The sequence below is a fragment of the Nematolebias whitei genome, chromosome 10 (assembly GCF_014905685.2).
Source record: "Nematolebias whitei isolate Nwh7 chromosome 10, NemWhi1, whole genome shotgun sequence".
Classification (NCBI taxonomy): Eukaryota; Metazoa; Chordata; class Actinopteri; order Cyprinodontiformes; family Rivulidae; genus Nematolebias; species Nematolebias whitei.
The window spans coordinates 14,775,551-14,786,896 of record NC_056507.1 but is presented as its reverse complement, the minus strand read 5'-3'; the positions used below and the strand labels follow the sequence as shown (position 1 = coordinate 14,786,896).

The 11,346-nt window shown below is 42.7% G+C and overlaps 2 protein-coding genes across 2 annotated transcripts in view; both read right to left on the bottom strand.

Moving 5' to 3' along the window:
- Positions 1-513, bottom strand: part of fgf6a (fibroblast growth factor 6a) — an 8,280-nt gene extending 7,767 nt beyond the window's left edge. The window contains exon 1 of the mRNA XM_037682698.1: positions 165-513. Within this exon, the coding sequence (XP_037538626.1) occupies positions 165-513 (349 nt within the window). The remainder of the gene's footprint in view (positions 1-164) is intronic.
- Positions 514-5,739: 5,226 nt separating this feature from the next.
- The window catches only part of slc45a3 (solute carrier family 45 member 3), a 7,147-nt gene continuing 1,540 nt past the window's right edge, over positions 5,740-11,346 (bottom strand). The window contains exons 2-5 of the mRNA XM_037682697.1: positions 9,322-9,512; positions 8,499-9,162; positions 6,517-6,782; positions 5,740-6,425 (exon numbers count right to left, since the gene is read on the bottom strand). Coding sequence (XP_037538625.1) covers positions 5,976-6,425; positions 6,517-6,782; positions 8,499-9,162; positions 9,322-9,512 — 1,571 coding nt within the window. The 3' untranslated portion in view covers positions 5,740-5,975. The remainder of the gene's footprint in view (positions 6,426-6,516; positions 6,783-8,498; positions 9,163-9,321; positions 9,513-11,346) is intronic.

Sequence of the window (11,346 nt, the reverse complement as noted above, 5' to 3'; positions counted from 1 at the left end):
GGGGGTGTTCAGTGCTGATGGATACTTGTTTTTAATAGAAGAAATCCAATTCTCCCTGAGAGCGGGATGAGATCTGGTCATGCAGATGAATAGGAGGGGGGCAGGCTGTGTGCGCAGCGCGGATCCATCATGCTCGTGTCCAACACCGGAGGTGGAAAACTCACTGTACTGGTTTTCATTATGTACACCGTTTATTCTGCCGTCGGGGAGGATTTGAAGGTGGAACCCGATGCCCACGTTGCAGTAGAGCCTCCGCACTCTTTTGATGCCCAGCAGATAGTCGCTCTCCCAGTTCGGCTCCGGTTTCTCCCCGGAGACCCCCAGCACGGAGCGGGAGAAGAGGGTCTCCCATCGCCTCTCCAGCAGCGTCGCGTTCGTCCTGCGGCTCGGTAGGGGGTACGCCGACGCCACCCCCAGCAGGAAGCCCAGCAGGAGAAACACCGCGCTCGGCGTCCAGCGCGGCGCGCCGGCCTCGCACGACATACTGACGGGGAGCCTTTGCGCAACGGCCATCCGGTTTACCTCCGGGCCACGTGGTCCAAATTAATGACCCTAAAAATACCGCGCCTCTTGTTTTGCTTCCTTCGGCATGCTGGCTGAGGGTTATTTTTGGTGAGCAGATCAGAGCTCCGGGCATAAAGCGCCAGCCCCGGTGAGGAGGAGGAGGAGGAGGAAGAGGAGGAGGAGAGGAGACGGGAGAGTGCGCGGCGGAGCTGGAGGTGATGGTGATGGTGGTGATTACCATGTTTTGCAGCTCCTCCGCGCCCCTCTCTCTCCCTCACACACACACACTTCCTCTCTCTCTCTCTCTCTTGCCTCTGACAGACAGTTCAGAATAAATTCTCACCGACCCCCACACACCGCCACCAGGTGACGTCATGCTGACTTCACAGCAGGTTGGAGGAGAGATGCCGTCAGAGGAGGCTCGAGGCGGAACAGAGTCCTGTCAAGAGGCTGCAGCTCCTTGATGGCGATCAGCGGCCTGGGACGTGATTTTGGGGGGTGGGGGTGGTGGTGGTGGTGGGGGGTGCTCCCAAATTGGCTCGGTGGTCATATGTCTGTCAGGCTGCTGCCTTATTTAGAGGGAGGGTGTAAAAACGGGCCCACTTGTCACCGGAGAGCAATGACAGGGCTCTTGTGGTCCCACTTCTTCTTCAAGAGTTTTTCCCAGCAAGAAGGTTCTCATAGGACCCGTCAGGTGAACCTAAAGGGGAGAGAGGGACAAGGACCCCCCCCCCCCCCAGTGAGAACTGAAAATATGGCACATGAAAATATATCCTATTTTCCATGTAACAGATAGGCACTGTGGGGTGTGTGTGTGTGGTGGTGGTGGGTGGGGGGGGGGGGGGGGGGGGCGCATTTTACGCATCAGCAGCTCCTGAGATATCCAAGGGATGGCACCATTATCACACTGAAACCACCTCGTGAAGCCAGTTGAGCTTGTTTTGGTTCCCAAGGTTGAGCAGTGAAATGCCAAGTGTGTGTGTGTGTGTGTGTGTGTGTGTGTGTGTGGGGGGGGGGGGTGTCCTCGATATAATCTTCAATTATTCCTAATTGCATATTTGAGAAATAAATTGTCAGTTGCTGTTAGGTTTGTGTTGCCCTCATTTGATTGGCTTTGAGATGTCAATGTGTTTCTTGTTGTAAATCTGCACGTGTGGCCAACTCAAAGCATCAAACAGCAAATTGTTGCACACATAATCTAATTTTTTGTGTAAACACTAATTGCAGAAAGGTCTTAAAGATAATCCTTGGAAGCTTTATAAAAAGTTTTTTTCCCTGAAATATCAAAATGGTGCCATGAGTTCACTCCATTAATTTTAGTTTCATCAGATATATTAACATGCAATTTTAAACGCAGGTCCACATTCAAGGTAAACAAAGCACTTGGATGAATCCACCTATAAAGTCACAGGACTAACCGCTGGAGACGGAGAACTGGACGAGTGTAGCATCTCCAAAATGACGTTTAGGTGGAACTATGAGTGAATTTGCTGCTAAATGTGAAGGAAAAGAGAAAGTTGGAGAAAGAGAGATGTCAAGATTAAATAATGGGGATCAAGAAGGGCAGGGGAGGTCCATGAAGACAGAGTTCAAACCTGGCGTTTGCTGAACTTCTATAGTTTTTATGTTGTTGTTTTGTTTACCTCTAGATGAACATTCTGTTTACTACAGTCTGTGATGCTTATTAGCTGATAGAAGTTGCCTGCTGGATGATTCACATTCTGTGTTAAAATAAAAAAGTAGAAGTGTAAAAAAAAAAAAATACGATTACTAAATAGGCAGCATGGTGGTGCAGTTGGTAAAGCTGCTGCCTCTCAGCGAGCAGGTTGCGGGTTTAAATCCCAGCCAGGGGGCCTTTCTGGGTGTAGATTGCATGTTCTCTCTGTGCATGGGTTTTCTCCAGTTTCCTCCCACAGACCAAAAACATGCATGTTAGGCTGATTGGTAACTAAATTGTCCCTAGGTGTGAGTGAGAGAGTGAATGGTTGTTTCATTTGTGTCCCTGTGATGGACTCGAGGCCTGTCCAGGGTGCCCCCCCCCCCACACACACACACACCCTGCACAATGATGGCTGGACATGGGCACCAAAATGAAGAAGCGGGTAAAGATAATGAATGGATTTGTAACTTTTGTAAGTTACAAAACCATGAGACAGCTAATTTTTGTCAAATATTAGAAAAGGTGATGGAAATTATCTTATCGGTTATTTTATTTATTTCAGAAAAAAGGCAAAGTCCATTTCAATTTAGATTTTTAAAACCTGCTTCTACAAAGTTTACTCGACCAAGCTGAGCGTAAATGTATGAAAACGGTGACTTGATCCCAAACGCCTGTTGACTTTGGAACCAAACAGATGTGGAAGTTGGCAGCCATTCACTAATTTTGCCCACAATTTTTAAACTTTAAGACATTAACCATCAATGTGAGTTCATTATCGTTGGACCAGTCTTTATGACATTAAACCAAATAACATTCAAAACTTAAAAATAATAATAATAAGGACACTGATAATGCAGCTTTTATTTTGTATACAAATCTATTTGGTAACATACACATTTGATAAAGATGACACACATTTTCCTTTTTTTTTTCTCCGCAACCAAAACCACAACAACGACAAAATCAGCTGAAATATTGTGATTAAAGAAGAAATTCAAATGACAAATATCATTTCGGACCGGACAAACGGTCTGACAGTTGGCACTTTTGTTTTAATCAAATGAGATTTGGTTTAGGATTTAAACTTTTAAGTTAAGTCTGTGCTGATCTGTTGAAACACACAACAGACTAAAAAGAAAATAGTTTAAAAACAGACAATTTCACAACTTTATTTGCACCAGTGGACAAAACAGAACACACTGAGAATAAAACTTTCAGCTTTTTTTTTTTTTACTCTAAAATTCATTTGATAAAATACAAAATTTTCTGTGATGTAAAAATAACAGGATCAAATGTGAACTGTGGAAATAAATTATAGCTTAGAAGATGATTTACATCATTATTTATACAAAAAAAATCTTTTTTTTTTTTCACAGAAACTACCTTCACCTTTGCACCTACGGAAGATGCAGAAGTCCAACAATTTAATAAAACACACCATTTTATAATAAATCCATCATAAATAAATACATATGTACAAAAAAGATGCTTAAAAATGTACAGGCACTTGTAAAAAACTTTTCTTTTCCCCTGACGCAGCTGCTGCTGACGGCATCTTCTGTTTCATTTCAGTGGCTAAAAGACAAATTGGGTGTTTTGAGAGCTCGAACAGTAATAATTTTAGCATCCCTCTGTGTCGCACAACTGCACTAAGATCTGTCAGGACTATTTGTATCCACAGAATCTTTCTAACGCTGTAAAGGATCAAATTCGTTCTGAGTGTGACGCTCGTGGTTTTTATATTTGAAACAAGATCCTGTAATACCATCATGTTTAGGCTGCAGTATGTGGAAAAACATTAACCTCACACTTAAATATTACTAACGCTTTCACACATTCGTCCTCCATGTTAAAGATATATGCACGCACATGCACACACACACACACACACTCAGCATGAAGTTCAGCCCATCAATATGCAGTCCTCACACTTACATGAAACCAAATGTTTCCACATACCGCAGAACCTTTTTTTTTTTTTGTCTTCTCAGGAATGGTTGCTATGACATGGGTATCCATGAGACATCGCCGTGCACGTTTACCACCAGCATTACATAACAGGCCCATCTGGGTGTCCTAGATTGTCATTTGAATAGACGGTGAAATGCGACCGTTTGTGGAAACGGGGAACGTGATTTCTAAGCAACAACAAACCAGTTTGGGACGGTTACACAAGGTCTCGACCTGAGACGAGCGCCCAGACCAGAGGCATGCGTGCAGGTACCGGTAAATGTTCTGAGCAGATACAGACTAGTTTAGTCTCGAGCATTTAAACGGGGAACACTAGACGCAGCACCGCTGTTTAATTAAACAACTGCTTACTTCAACCACCACAGTTAAAAACTTCCATCTCAGCAGGTTGCATAATGAAACTCCCATAGGGATTAATAAAGTCAGTTTGTGTACAAATAGTTTCAGTAATCGGTTTGAGAGGTGACACTAGTAAATGGGGCTGAGCTAAAACAGTATTAGAGGACAGCTCAGTTTATAAGCTGAAAAGGCATTTTACATATAGTCAGTTTGCTCATCACAGAGAGCACTTAGAGCAAAAACAGTTGTATGACACTTCGATCAACTAATTCTAGTAATGTCGTCAAGGTTATTTAAAGCCTGAAGTGTTAATATAACAAAAATTATAATTGGATGCATGAAAAAATGCAACATTTTTCAGAATGGCAGGTCAGTGAGAGACACCGAGTCATATAAAATGAAACACTGTTTACAGCTCGACCTTTATCTATTCTTAATGTGACTGACAACCGCACACAGGAGGATCGTTTTAAAAACATCTGAACTAGTCTCTATTGTAGTGAGGTTTCTGTTAAGCCTGTACTTGTGAATACTGTTTGTTTTTTCAGAACAGACTCGTTTTTAAAATCGCAGAATGAAATTGCTAAATGTACGCAGCTCTGTGTTTGAGTTGTGCAGTAAACCTGTTTGGCGGTACAAGAATGGACAGAAATTATGTCACAATTAAAAGTTTGTAGAAAAGCGTCAAACAAAGTACAGCATGCCACACCTGGGCTGACGATTTCTGCTTTAAGATAAAAACTGAACATTTTCCAGCTCCTGTGACTTTTTCCCTTTCTTTCATTAGCCATTTCTCACAAAGGTCACAAGGGTGCAGGACTTCAAGTACTTTGGGGTCCACTGTCCAGGAAAATGGGGAGTGTGGTAAAGAGGTGAAAAAGAGAGTCCAAGCAAGATGGAGAAACGTTTCAGGAGTGATTTGCAACAAAAAGGGTGTCAGCAAAGGTCAAAGGAAAAGTTGACAAAACAGTGATGAGACCAGCTGTTGTATGGTCTGGAGACAGAGACACTGACAAAAAGACAGGAGAAAGAACTGGAAGTGGCAGAAATGAAGATGTTGAGGTTCTCCTTAGGAGTTACAAGGATGGATAAGAAGGAATGAGATCATCAGAGGTACAGCACAGGTTGAACAACTGGGAGATAAAGTTAAAGAGACCAGACTGAGATGGTTTGGACATGTCCACAGGAGGGACAGTGGGTATATTCGTAGAAGGATGTTAGAAATGCAGCTGCCAGGAAAAAGACAATGAGGAGATATGGATGCAGGTAGAGAGGACATGGAGGTAGTTGGAGTGAGGACAGAGTGAGATGGAGGAGGATGACTCACTATAGCGACACCCCTAGAGTGAAAAGCCAAAAGATTAAGCCACTTCTTACATAACCTGCAGATGATATTAGCACAAGGCATTCTGGGAAAACTAGTGCATTGTTGAGTTTTATCAGAGTAACCTGAATGAGTCATTAGTGATTCTATCACTCCCTTTTCTTTTAAAACAAAGATTTAGCTTCTGAGGTCCTTTTGGTCAAAGACAATGTGACAAGCTAGGTAGATGGCAACAGCTCCAAAGATCGCAGAGCAGGCGATGTAGGCGGTTACGGACTGTGCAAACTGAACAATCATACCCATGAAGAGGGTGGGGATAACCTGAGAGAGGAGAAACGTGCTGTCTAAGATCGCAAAGTCCAAGCCCACACCACGCCTCTCGTATCCCAACTCAGCTCCATCCTGCTCGGTGCTACCAGAGCAGGGGGATGAGCCGTTCTGACTTGGTGGGGAGGGATAGTTTTCATAACCATCTTGGCTGAGGAAGGGATGTACCGGTATGTAAGGAGTAGTTTTGTGGTTTAAGACACCCTCTTCCTCCTGCACAGGGTTCAGATAAACAGAATCCTGCTTGGCTGTTATACCATTTTGATGTAGACTTTTGGTGATCCTTTTTGGCATGTAGACCTGAAATAAGACATAAAAACAAGCTTTATTAAGTATGCATATTTCAAAAATGCACCGTTCATGTATATGAAACCATTACTTGTGTTTTTACCTCTTTTTCCTTGTGGTAATGGCATGTGAGGGTGTAAGGCAGGGTCTGCAGGGTTGCATAGGCGTAGCCAGTGAGAGCTGCCATCGCTGTGACCAGGGCGACACTTTTAGATAAGCAAATGACCAACGCCGAGGCCGTGAAGCTCACCATACTGCTCAGATAGACCCATCGTGACCCGAAGCGGTGAACCAAGCGACTCATTATCAGAGAGCAGAAAGTTGAGGTAGCACACTGGAGAAACAGGCCCAGGCTGCCCATACGGATACCTGAGAGAAGAAAGGAACCAACTGTTATTACAAAATATCACACATCCTTTACTCAAAAAATATCTAAACGGACACAGATGAACCAGAAAGCCTTGTGTATGGTCAAGTTCATTAACAGGAACAAACATATGTGGTTCTGGTAACATTTACAGACGTCTGACGCTTTGATATAGTTTGGGTTGATCGACCTGCACAATAACACACACCATTAACCCCAGATAAAACCATGACAAGCTGAAGGGTGTGAAGCACTCAGACCAGTCCTTGTTTACTGATGAGATCTGCCTTCTGGCCAGAGTCTGGCCCAGTTAGCAACCAGGACAACAAGCATCTGAAGAGTTCGGACCAACTGACTTAAAGTGGAATGTAAAGTCCAAACAGAGGGAGAGCTGTGAATTCCTTTGCAAAATTTAATTATATATTTGCTTCCTTCCATGTCTCCTGCAGCCTGTCAAGAGTTTTTTTCTTCTTCTTTCTTTCAAAATACAATTTAACAACCAGTAAGATTTAGTCTTGTGGAGCAACAACACTAACTCTTTATGTGGAAAAAACATAAAACATTGCATTCATAAATGCTACAAAAGTAATAAAAGAATAATCAAAAGTAACAAGTTAGTGCTCAACTTCTGCGCAGCATCATCGTTCATTTAAAACGTACATTTTCAGTTAGAACATAAAACATGTTTATTCCTAAATAAATTTTACCTCAGAAAAATGTTACATTGTAATTGTCCTCTGTGGATGCAGACAGGGAGTTTAATTTAGTCATTCTAACAGAGTTTGTGGTCTGAACCATTTGGGTCAGAAGTTCAACAGCAGGGCAGACTAACCTATCTGGAAGAAAATAAGTGGATCACATTACTCCCAAAAAGCAAAGCTGTGGAGTCCTGCTTTATAAACACTGCTGATACTAATGAGAACCAAAACCTGAGGGCTGAGCCAGAACGAGCAGCTGAAAAGATTACTTTAAAAAAAGTTATTGTGTTTAAAAAAAAAAAATCTACAGAGCCATGAAACCATAAAGAAACAGATCATTGTCATGGAGAGAAACATCTGCAGATAGGATGCAGCGATTTAACAACATCCGCTGTGTTTTTAATTAAACAAACAAAACTCTGAATGACCTCAAACCTGTGCGTTTGGGCCGACTACCTGACTTGAATGAACATGTTGTTTGTGTGCTGATTCACTGACATTGATTCTTTGTGAGTGGGACATTCCTCAGGGTCCAGCAACGAAACACAGACAGAGGTGGACAAACAGATTGTGCATAAGTTAGCAGCTTTTAAAGCACACAAACGAAAAGTAATACTTGGTATTTTGAGATGAGATTGTTACTCTTTTTTTTTTTTTTTTTTTTAAACATAGAATATTCTCAAACTCAACAGATGTGTCTTTAATTCAAGCTGCTGCCGCCCTCGCTAGTATGTGGACTATACTTTGAAATAAAACGAGCGCAGCATCAAGACAATTCCTCATTCAGGAACACACTTTGTCTCCCTTATGTCAAAAGGACAGGACTGCATTCTGCTCTGCTGTGACAAAACACAAAGTGCATTTGATATTATGCAATTGAGAAGAACAAAAATGCACTGTAGCCTGAACAAAGCTGCAGCAAACTTAGAATAATCCATCAATCCAGAAAAAAAGGACAGCTTCTCACAAAACGTGTATACAACACAATCTTCAGTAATGTAGATAAGGAGGAAATCTGACCTTCATCGTATCTTTGCTTGGACATGCTTCCTGGTAACGCACTAGGCACACCTTCATACAGGCCTTCCCCCACAAAGTCTGTGTAAAAAAGCATAAACGACATCACAGCCATCCAGCTGCAGAGCTGGGCCATGCACAGCTGTCTCATCACACGCGGGACGTGGCAGTAGCTCCTGAAGATGGCCGGGGTCATGGACCAGCATGTCCTCAGTAAGCAGAGTAAAGGTCCAGCCTTGAGCAGCCTCAGTTTGCATTTCAGCAGGTAGCAGCACGAGCGGGGCACAGCGCAGCGGCGAGCTTCCATCACGCCAGGCCCAGACTCCAGTAAAGATCCTGATCCCGCCAAGCTGCTGCTGGCACATGAGGGCTCCTCAGACATCTTCATGGTAATGAGCACGCTGGCGACGAAGATGAAGATGAGGAGGGAAAAAAGGCACTCGGCCTGTCCTCCTAGATAAATAGAAAGCAGACTGCGACTCCAGTCCAGTGCAGGTAGCAAATAACCCACACAGCCTCCCAGGCTGACCATGAAAGAGAACATGGCGAAGGCTTGGCCACACTCCTCCTCGTCCCTGTACAAGTCTGACAGAAGAGCCTCCAGCGGCGTGAAGCAAACCTGTCCACAGAAGTCCAGGAGTCCTACACCAAAGATAAGAACTCCCACCTGAGGGATAAAAACAATAAAAACACAACAAAACTGAAATTAAACTGAGCCTTGAATAATTAATTGTTCACTAACTGTATATAAGAAGTTACTTCCAGTCATTATTATAAACATTTGTAGCATTCTTAGTGTAGTGAGGTAACAAACGTGCTCTCCTACCTGGAGGGTGTGCCCTCCCCAAGCAAGACGTGCTGCCAAGAGATCAGCATGGGGAATGATGAAGAGCGCCAGAAGAACTCCCAGAGACAACAGCCAGATGAAGGGCCGCCGTCGACCATAACTGCTGTTGCACTGGTCACTGGCCGAGCCAATCAGAGGGATGAAAAGCAGGCCAAGAACCGGACCGATACCTGGAGTTACGACCGGGAAAACAGAGGTCAGAAACTACTAACGAGACGGTTCATATGAGGCAGAGAAGAAACAAACCCAAACGTGAAAAGCTGTGTGCATGTGGAAATTTAGAAAACACAACACTGTCAGTAGAAAAGAAAAATCAAAATATAGGAACAGACAGAAAAATAAAAATAATTACAAATTCATAAAATAGTTTTCCAATACACTGACAGCAGTTTTCCTGATATTGTCCAAGATTATTTTACATGATCACATAGCAAAAACCTATTGAATCAAACATGTCAGAGCTTTTTAAATTAACTTGCAAAGCTGGAGGAGTCTCACAAAGATTATGGGCTCAGAATCACAGAAGTACTGGCATTCTTAAAGGCATCTATATGAAACCAAAACGGAGGAGGGGGGGGGGGGGGGGGGGGTTGACCTGTTCCAGCAGCTGCCTGATTGTTAATGGCAGCTCCAAATAAATGCCTGATAAAAGTTTATTCATGGTAAGGCTTATAACATGTTAAATATTCTGGTTTTGATCGGTTTTCCATATTTTCTGTTTTATCCATCCCAAAACTTCATGTTCCCCACACTCCTCACTATTTGATAGATCAGTCAGTTTTACTTGTGATTTTCATGCACACAGAGCTCATCTTCAATAAAAACAAAAAGCTTTTTACGAAGTATGTTGCACTGCCTACAGATATTTTTATACATAATGTTTTAACTTCTCTTCAGTTCCTCCTTACGGCCGATAGTGTGATGTCTCCATCATCACTGATTGTTCCTACAGATGGTATGCACCCTGAAAGCAACCGCCCATTCTCCATACACGACTGGGTCTAGCTAATTAGAAATCTCCATGGTGCAGTGGTTGCTTGCATACAGGCACATGCAAAACTCAAAACAATCTTGGGACTAGATTTTCCACTATAAATTGCTACCCCGAGGAGTTTTTAATATAGTCAGAAAGGAAGTTAGTGAGAAATATTGAACATAAAAAGGCAGTTTGTTTAAGCTTATAAAGTCATAAAAGCTAATATTGTCTCATATTGCCTGTTGTTATGCACATGCTCCACTCAGACCTGCTCATAATAACATTGTTTCCTAGAGTTGCTGAAGGTAAAACTGTGAACCAGTAAAGCACAGCAAGATGCAGCCATTATAGGAAAAAATTAGCATTTTGCCACTTGCACACTGAACTGCTAAATGGAAATGTAATTCAACAGTATGTTAAGAGTAAATCTGAGGCAGAGGATAGCAGGTAAATGGAGAAAGGCAGAGAAAATGACTAAAGCCAGGCAGTCAGCTGTTGCCACACATTACTTCCTGCTGCAGCTGTTCAGGCCCTTCAGAACATCTACAGCTTTAGGACTCATGGTCTCTATACTCACCCCACTGCTTCCTGAAACACATAATAACATGCAAACACTCACTCATCTTTGAATACCTTTTAAGCTGCTGTCAAGCCCACATTCACATGCACAGTTCATGTGTAACATACTGTCTGAGCCAACAACACAAAACACATAATCCTACCGACTCCAACTACAAGTATCTGCACCATGCATACATTAGCAACAAGGGAGAATGATAAATCCAAATGAATGGCTCTCAAATACAGCAAAAAGCAGCCTTTTGTGAACCCGATACAACGGCACAGGGAAATTACATTTAAGCCTCCTGGAGTGCAGTATTCGTTCATTTAAACACGACAATTAGGTATGGGTGCCCTCAAATGTGGGAAGAAATTTCAATTTCAAGCTTTTGTTCCCTCTTATTACCAGTAGCAGTTAAATAACTGTAAAATAAGTGTGTGAAGTTCATCTAATTAAAAAAAAAACA